General features: G+C 35.0%; 1 protein-coding gene across 1 annotated transcript in view; it reads right to left on the minus strand.

Annotated features, from left to right (window-relative positions):
* Positions 1 to 7,216, minus strand: part of jp (junctophilin) — a 506,547-nt gene extending 499,331 nt beyond the window's left edge. Inside the window, exon 1 of the mRNA XM_081743641.1 lies at positions 6,852 to 7,216. Within this exon, the coding sequence (XP_081599767.1) occupies positions 6,852 to 7,057 (206 nt within the window). The 5' untranslated portion in view covers positions 7,058 to 7,216. The remainder of the gene's footprint in view (positions 1 to 6,851) is intronic.
* Positions 7,217 to 10,188: the final 2,972 nt, after the last annotated feature.

The raw sequence follows: 10,188 nt of genomic DNA on the forward strand, positions 1-10,188 counted from the left end.
ATATTGATGATATTTGGATGGTGAATGCTTTTATTACACAACACAATTTACCTAGAGAAGTATGCTTTAACAATTTTGATAGGAGAGGACAATGACGTTTTCAGCTATATAACCTGGTAGGCTTGTGTAATGTAAAGAAATGTGGCGTGATGGTTTAAGGAACAGTAGTTTATTGTTTGTTGTTTTAACAGAATGATGAAATAAGTATAACGATTTTACAAATATTTGTTTGGCAATATACAGATTAGATAAAATGTTTTTTGAAGTTTAATTAATGAATTGATTGAGATGTTAAAAATACTTAAATGGTTTGATTTTAAAAGTTATTTTAAATAGTTTAATGAATATGTAGTCGTAATAACTTTACAGTGATTTTACAGTATTGCACAGTGCTGCACACTATGATTGTTCCTCCTGGCGGGAGCTCATGTGGTTCGGATTCCACGTTAATCAGTAGGTCCACGTCTCATATAACCTCGCTGCTGAATGGGACGTTAAACTCAAAATCAACTCAACTGCGATTGTTCCAATACGATTGGTGCACAAAATAATGAAGATATGCAATTCCGCCAAACTCTACAGTATATGTTGGTTGCCCACCCAACAGGCGAGAATTTCTGCTGGGGAAACTACTAACGTTGAGCAATCTATTACAAAAATATCTTTTTTCTTAGTAATTGAAATACTGTAGTTTTACAGTTAGAAGGAAAATATTCGACCATATCAAATATTTATAAATATTTTTTCTAGCCTCAATTTAATTTCTGGAAGTAGTAGTTTTAGTAAAAGACAAAAAAATTCACAAAAAATACAGTAGCATGTTGAGCTAATTAACCTATCCAAGTTGTAAATTGTTAGATTTGTGTGTAAGGAACAGACACCTCCCCCCCCCCACACACACACACTCCTCTTTATGGTTAATTGAGTAACGCATAGTCCTTCTGCTCGCGTTGTCTCGGGTTCGATTCTCAGTGAAGGCATTTGTCTAGGATGTAAATTCGAGTTGCTGTTTGGATCCCACTTTAAGTAATAGATATCAATTAAACAGATGTTAACTGCTAAACAGGAATGTCCATGTCTCCTAAGAGTTCATGCATAACCCACAAATTTAACATCCTTAGTCCCCAAATTTACCATTCTTACCCCCAAATTTATCATTCATCCTCCTAAATTACAATTCTTCCCTCCAAATTTACCATTCTTCAGTTTGATTGTACTATTTGTAATGAAAAATATGCCTCCCAAACATTTTCATTTGGAATCGATTTTGTTACATGATCTCGCCCAGACTAGTGACGTTGTCCCGTAACCCACGTGTCTTGGAGGCTAGACATTGGTGAGAAGCAGTCTATACTGTTAAGGGTTGATATTGCGCGATAGTCTATGCACTCGCCAACTGGACCGAATTCAATCCCAGGACGCAGTTTGGAGCCCATATTAGTAGTAAATCTGATCTTCATAACCTCGGTCTAACATAACAGCATAAGGCACAACTCAAACTTGTCGCATTATCTCAGTTTATGCCTCCTGGCAAGAAACCTTATATCTCTAAATGTATTATAATTTTAAAATATCAAACAGTTTAGTAGCCTTAATTCAAATATGAAAGTAATGAAAGAATAAAAGTGAACCATTTTTCAAAATAAATTATTATTATTTGCGGAACTAAAGAAATAGCATCCTTCGTTTGGGACTGAACAGTATTTAAGAGATTATCATGGAGAAAGTTGGAATAGAGACATATATACCAATAAGTGTTAAAATAATTAATAGGTTTCTTTCTTTTCTTCAAATTTTGGAGGGGTCCGTGGTGGTTTAGTGGTAGAGCGCTCACCTCTGTTGCGTGTTATTCCTGGCTCGATCCCAGTTCATGCTAAGTGGGCTTTCTGGTGGACACACAAACACTGACTATTGAATTTTCTCAGGATTCTCTCGTTTCCTCTCATCTCCGTTCTTTCCACTTCATTCATTAACATCATCATTGTCTCCCGTAGCCTCGGTGCATAATCTTGGAACGTTAAAGCGAAATTTCATTTCAAATTTTGGAAGATTTTTCTTTAAAAGCTTTATAAAGATTTAGTTCAAATTCAAAGACTAGCTGAAATGCCCTTCTTCGTACAGGAAGAAGAGCCCTATGGAAAAATGTTTGAAAGGCTTACTTGAAATCTCCCTTTCCCTTTCCCCTTTAACTACGTGTGTTTCAATTAAAATGACATGTGTGCTATTTATGTTCAAAAATGCATTTCAGATTATGTAACCGTTATTGTTTGCGAAAAAGTTTAAACCCCTTTCCTTCTTTCGAATGGCCACTTTAATTCCTTCCCCCTTTAGAAACATAATTTCGAAAGCATTGGGGCATGCGTGCACTTGTTTCTATTAAGGAGTTTATATAAAAAGTTACATCTCTCTCTAATATTAGAAGTTCGTGAAATATACTATTTTTAGCATTATTTTTTAACCATCCCCGCTTCCCGTTAGGATACGAATTTTAATTCAACTGGCAAAATAAAAACCCGGTTTGAGATATGAACTAAGTATTCCAAAATTCATTCAAACGATTCAGTCGTTTTCCAGTGGTGGGATCACAAAAATGATCACTTTTATTTTTATTTATATTTATTTATTATTATATATTATTTATTTATTTATTTATTTATTTATTATTTATATATTTAATTTTATTTTTATTTATTTTCAGAAATAAATAAGCAAATAAATAAATAAATAAAATAAACGGTAAACGTCTACAGGTTACTTATTTCATCATCTTGAATATGTCTTTATTATAATATTTTGCAGCAAATATGCTTTGATTAACTATTATTAACGAAAAGACTTCAGATCCATTTTTAAAATTTATTTTTATTTATTTATTTATTTATTTATTCTTGTAACTTACGCAAGTGCCTTGGAAGAAGCTAACTTCGAAACTAATTTCTTTCTGTGCCACTAGTTTTCTTTTCACTAAAAGGAATTTATTAAATTGAATTATTTTAGCTTATGTTAATGTAACGAAAAGTTTTTTTTTTTTTACCCTTTTTTGAGTGTAATGTCCCACGATTATAGGCTAAGGGAGACGGTTATGATGAGATGAATGATAATGGTGGAATGAAGAAAGTGAGAGGAAACAGGGAGCTCCGAGAAGACCCACGCACATGGTGTTTCTCCATCACAAAGCCCACTTGGAGGGGACTGGGATGGAACCATGGGCTCCATACACCAAGGTCAGTTTTATTGGCATAACTATTATATCTGATTCCTATGAGGTCTTCTCAAAATAAATACTGTTGGTTTTCTATAATAGTGATTATCATATAAAGAAAATATTTCAATATAATACTAATTGAAAATAGTAGCCTATTATTCAAAAGATCATTCGAATATATTTTTTTCTTACATTGTTCGAATTTTCGTTCTTTAAATCATTATTCGAGTAAATATGAGTGGCCCCGCGTGACGTAGTCGCTAATGCTCTCGCCTGTAGAGCGAGCGGTCCCGGGTTTGATTTCTAGTGGGGACATTCTGTCGAAAAAGTGTAAAACTTTTTCTGGTCGGCCGGACATCCTGTGTGAGGTCTTCCTCATTCACATCAGGCAAATGCTGCTATGGTACTTAATATACAGGTCCCAGGTCGCTTCTTTCCTTCCCTTTCCTCGGATACCGTGAACACCGAGGAACGTCATCTTGTGCGAATGAAACTTTGTTCCAAATAGAACATTATTATCCCAATAATACAAAACATTTTGTTACTTTTGTGTACTTTATGTTGTTAACCAATACATAACGTTACATTTTAATGAAATCTGATCAAGTAAAGACCATTTAACTTTGTTAAGCATAAGAGAATACTTCTGACATACAACGAACATATAAGGTGCACAAAAAGTTGAAGAGGCACGTATATAACGATCAGTTTGATTTGCTTTAGAAGTAAGTCTGGGAATTATATATATATTCATGCCAACATAACAGAGCTACCAACATAGGATCTGGCGGACTGTGTATCTTGCATTTCCACGATTAATAGGCATTTTGAAAGTTTAATCACACAAAATGGTTTAAGTTATATTCTTCGATTTTTAAATACATTTTGCTTACTCTTTATGTGTGTTTTTTCTCAGTCCATAACATTTAGTGATTCCGACGCAGTGCAACAGGTGAATAGACTGCAGCTATACGCGGGCCATGCACGCAATTGAAATCGATTGCTTTTAAAGTAAGTAAACCGAGACATTGGAAATGTTTGTGGCAGATTCTGCAATTAGATTGCAAATGTATTACAAACTAGAATTTTATAGTCAAAGGTATTTGTTATTGTATATATTGTTTGCAGTCTTATGTTCCGATAGTATTACAGTCTTCAAACAACAAATATCACAAAAACACCTGAATAGCCGAAATCATTCTAAATTATAATGTTAAAATTTGGAGTTTTTGCTAAAAGAAATGTGAGTTCCAGGCGTAAGAGGATTCTGGTTCATTCCTGGTCTTCTTTTTGATTTTACTTTCTGTGGTATTAAAAAAATGAAAGAAACTAATTCAGGTCTTAGTTAAGTTATAATCCTGGTATTCACTTAAGCGTGTGATTAGCATATATTTTCAGCAGTAACAATCGAAATAAGGTCTCGCAGTCACAAGGAACCTCGCTACTGTTTATTTCCTTTTGTTTATATGTTTAATACTTTAATTAAGAGAAAAATAAGACGATATTTTTTTTACCCACTTAAGATTATTTCAGAGTTTCAGATTTTAAAGCGGTAAGTCAGAGGAAGGCCTCACATTAGGAAAATAAATGTGATAGCTTCAATAAATGTCAAAAAATGGAATATATAAACATTTTGATTTACAATCTATTCTATTTGACGTTTCATGTGTATTTTTCTCGTAATTTAAATGTTTCAAATAAAACACAGTATTTTTAAAATATGCATATTAAGAACTACTTAGATAATTAAGATGTCTCTCGGCATATATAATACGGTACAAAACAAAACAAAACTAATACAACCACAATTAATTGCAACTTAGTGCAATTTCTGTCCTTAAATGACCAAGAAAAAGAGTCTGCTTTATTATATTCCCGTAATACAACGTGTTTTGTTATTCATAAAAGGGAATGCGATATCGCAATACATTTTATGGAAAGTAAACGAGTTAAACTGTTCTAATTTAAACACTTTATCATCCTAGATAGTAATTTATTGTGTTGTTTAGTAAAATTTGTTCATTTTTTTTTTATTTTTAAAGAACAACTACATGTATTATTACGTAACGCATAATTTTGATTTGACTTAAAGTTTAATCAAGTTCGTACATTTTTTAATACTTCTCTAGGTTTAAAAAATGTATATATACTATAGTAAGAAAGAATTAAATTGGTGTTTTAATGTAAAAATCAATCTTTTCCTACAAATGAATATTCCATTATTATATACACTGGCAATGTTTCAATGAAATGGATACAAAAATATCTTGTAATTACATTAACAAGCAGCAACCAATAAGTACAAAATAAAGAAAGATTTCTTTCTCATGGGAGTTTTTATTCAATATCCATGTTCCCTCTAGTATTTAAAATTTCCCATCAGATTTGATTGTAATATAAAAGCTATTTTGATTGCAACTATTAATTTAATAATATTATCTAATTTCCTTCGTTAATATAATGAATTCCAAGAAATTTTAGGATTTTTTTGTTAGGACAATAAGAGTTTCAGAGATAATTATTAGTACTTATTGTTTTTCTTACGAGTCTCAAATTTTACTTTAGAAAATTAATAAACAAATGTTTTTATGTATTTTTTTTCACGTAAGAGAAAATTAATGGAGAGCAGTGCAGAAATTAAATTTAAAAAAGAAACACCGATGAAATGTAGATGCCACTTGCGTTCACTTGTGATTTATCGTCTATCCATTCTGGACACAGAGACTCCGAAATATTTTGTTCTCGAGAGGAGCACGGTTTTGTCTGGGTCAGGCTGGGACTAAACAGGTCCTTCCTATTTCCAGGCTGAGCTCAGCTCACGGCTATTTTCACTGGTCGCTCGGTCTCCCCTTGCTAATTAAAGCGACAGCCTGATCCCTCCTGCCCTCATACCTTCATCTACAGAAGGGCAACCGCATACTCACATAATCATAACAAGTGTCATATGGTCTCATCGGGGGAGGGTGGCACGTGTCCATTGATATCGATCATAAACATTGCCTCTATTTCTCGCTTTTCTCTCGCTAATTCCTCCGCGAAACGGTATAAACGGGACACTCACTACTAGAATTCCATTCCTAAACCGATCTCGTAACCTATTTTCTTGATAGAAATAATTCCTTTTAGTTTCTCATTAACCATAAGGGGTAAAGCAATTATGTTCAAACATGTAGTACGATAAAAAAAATATATGAACAATAAATATTAATCGTTCCTGTACAAGCATATATCCTTCGTATAATCGTTCCAATAAACGTGACTTTGTATCCCCTGAGCAATAGTTTACTTCAAGCGACGACATGCATTGGGCATGCACCACGATTGTCTATGGGACTCGTTGGAGGAAATGTATTTGTTTTCAACGTAGTGACTACTTAGATGTTGAGTTTCGACCGTGACATTTGGAACGCCGAGTTATTTAAACGTTCAGGAAATAATGGACATTTAAAATTTACGAAAAAAATACACTTGAGTTTGTATTGTTTTCCCTCTAAGAAAGTTTATTGAAAGTGAAACTTCTACTAGACTTTACAAAGACTCACGTGGAGGGTTTGCGTAAAGGGTTGGCGCGCAACATCGACTGCGTCAAAAGGGTTGGAACATGGGGTCAGGTCATGGCATGAGAGGTCATCGAACTCTTGCTCACCTGGGCCAAGTGTAGACGCCGGAAACTTCGAAGCCAAAATGCCAAGAGCCCGAGTATTCACCCTGACCCTTGGGCCCAGTGCAGACGCCATGGCCGTGGGCCTTACCGTCTTCCCAGCCGCCACAGTAAGTCCCGCCGTCATCGAAGTCGAATCGGCCGCCATTGAAGGTCTTGGCGGGTGCCTGCTGTTGCTGCTGCTGTTGCATGCTGTTCCTCACCACACTGCACCGCCCATCCCCCACCACACCACCACACAACACACAGGAACACGCCACTCAGCTCCACGCTGCTCGGTTGTTGCTGTTCGCCTCGGAGTCCGGACACTCACTCTCTTTCCCCTCCATTGCCCCAGAAAAGATCTAAACCTCGAACCAGGAATACGGGGTGAGCGGGGAGGGAATAACAACAGTTTGTAGTTTCTCCTATCGTCGCTAGATATCACCTCATCCAAAGCAGACCTCAAACTTGGTTGCAGAATGAACCACTAGATGGCAGACATAGTACTTCAGGATACTTACCTCAGTTTGTTTACCCATGCTAATTTTCTTTTTCCTGCGGACTTCCTGCATGTTTTACTATCACACGTGCTTTTCCGAATATAAACCGGAATATATTTATCGATTGCGTTACTTATTTTCATAATCACTACAAATATAAGTACTTTTCAATTTCTACACAATAAGTGGCAATAATACTGGTGTAAATGCTTCAATATAAGATACAGCTGTATCGAAATGAAACGAAATATCTAGTTTTACATCCCACGATTACACTCTTCGGGCTAAAGGAGGGATTAATGAAAGTGAATGCTTATTGAGCAATTGGTGGAATGAACATGTGGGTTGAAATGAAAAAACCGTGAGAAAACGTACACAACGTTGTCCAGCACAACCTCGCCTAGCCTGGGATCAAACCAGGGTCTCTCGCACCAGGGAGGTGAGCATTCTACTACTGAGGTACTATACCTCCTAGCTTATTATCGAACTATTTATTTTTGAACCTGCGAAATAGCATAAAACTTTTCTAATAAAATTTGTTTCTATTTATTTATTCATTTATGGTTCCAGATACAGTACGTTGACAATTTTACAATAAAATAAGTAACCATAATTTTCTTAACTTTGCTATAATAAAATATTTATCAGAAATGGTTTCTAAATTACGTAATTTTGTTCCCAAGTGCACTGAAAAGATATTTCTATTTTGTTTTGTTTTTTTTTTTTTTTAGTTTATATGATATCATATTGTTTGCTTATAACATAGCTATCTTGTGCTTCCCCTTATTCTAGTGGCTAAAGCGTGCGCCTTTAGTGGGTACGTCCCGGGTTCGAGTCTCTTCGATAGGAGAACACAAGAAATTAATTTCATGATCACTCACTTTTATGAATCATCTGTCTGTTTTAGCATAAAGGACATAACATTGAAATGTTAAACTTAAGAAAAAGGGTAATATTTTTATAATATTATCCTTTTTTAAATGGGCGAGGCTATATGAAACGTAAACCTACTGATTAACAGATAATCCGAACCACATGAGCTCCCGTTGGGATTCGAACCTGGTTCTTCCACGCCAAAAGCGGGTGTGCTAACCGCTTAACAACGAAATAGCTCAGAAACATCTTGTGTTTAAAATAAGTAAACTTTCTGTATTCATTCGTGACATGCTGGTTCTTCAAAAAAAAAAAAAAAAAAAAAGATTAAATATTATGTTGTTACCAGTGGCGTGTACTGAAATTTTACTTTGGGTAAGCAATGGTATCAGATGCGACTCGTGAGAGATGTCACACCGGTGAAAGATTCAAGTTTTTCTCTTGAAACTAAGAGAAGAAAACCTTCCTTAATGTACTAATTGCTGCATATAGTAATTACACATTAGATAACCTTGATTACCTAGGTTTGAACCGATAACACTTTATTTTTTACCAGTATGACTTTGCTCACGTATGAATCGTATGAAATTTGCTAGTCTCTTTTCTCTAAATTCTAAAAATATTTAACAGTTCCTGACACCAGCTAATCCATAATCATCTAATTTAGTTTCCATAACGTGCTTTATAAAGGCAATATTACATTGCCGAAACAGTTACAGAAGTAATGATATTATATTTGGCATTTTCGTCAATTTTGTTTTAGCAATGCATGTTGAATATTTTCAGTCATAATGAACATATTAGCAGTTGTGCGTAATTTCCTCTATTTGAAGAATGTATACTCTCATTATGACCCCGAAAAGCTTGTTCTTGTTTGCACAGAAAATAAACAACATCAATGAAAGGTTTCATAATGTCTCCATATTTATGAATGTGCTGATTGTGTTGCTCAGAGACGAACGGAGGGGTAATTCCTGGGGGCAAGACCCCCTCGGAAACCCGACTTTCCTGTAAATTTAGTCTAATTTTAGGGGTGACTTACAAATCTTAATATAATGTACCTTCATATTGAATTTGTACCCGCCAAAAAACTTGGACTTTTTCTGAAATAGATTCTTGCGTACGTGCCTGGTGTTGCTGATCGCTTATTGTCTTTTGTTCATCATGAACACAGTCAAGCCTGGATTTTCCAAAAGTTATTTTCCAAGTGTGTCCTTTTGCACTTTTCTCCAGGACACATAGTTTCGGAGCTACACGATGCCGAAAACGTGGCAAAATACACTTTAGAGCGCTATATCTCCTCTATTTCGAAAGATAGAGGCAAGGCGGCATGGTCACCTCAAAGGAACGAAACCTGCTCTATTCAAAGATGGGTATGTCGCAATCGTGAATCAGTGCACAAGGGATTCCCCAAAGGAGCGTAGGGACACCCGGATAAACTGTTAGGTAAAGATACGTCAAAATAGGCGTGAATGAATAGGTTTCCCACCTGGTAACCATAATTAGTTGTACCATGTCGAGATCTCAAACAGAGACGAAATGGTGAACACGTCATATTCGCTATGTATGGTTGCATAAGGGTCTTCACCACAGCGAAAATTGAGCTACCGCTAATTTTATAGTTTTCTGTAATGTTCAAAATAAATATAAATACAGTGAGCTCTTTTTAATTCCAAGTCCAAGAAGACACGAAAAAACTTCGAATTATCCAAAATTCGAATTATCCAACAACATTCATTTTCACATATATAACAACAAACAAATCAAACAAGAAAGTACTGTGCATCAAAAACATATTCATATGGTATAGACTTTACCTTTAAAGCAGCTTATTATTTGCGTGACCGAATAACTAACAATCGACATTGACTCCACATAATTCAAACTACGTGTACAATGGAAAATATATTTACGTACAACACTACAATATATATTGAATAGCCCAAACAATTAAACACCAGTAACAA

This window comes from Thermobia domestica, chromosome 2, assembly GCF_964235325.1.
Source record: "Thermobia domestica chromosome 2, izTheDome1.hap1.1, whole genome shotgun sequence".
NCBI lineage: Eukaryota > Metazoa > Arthropoda > Insecta > Zygentoma > Lepismatidae > Thermobia > Thermobia domestica.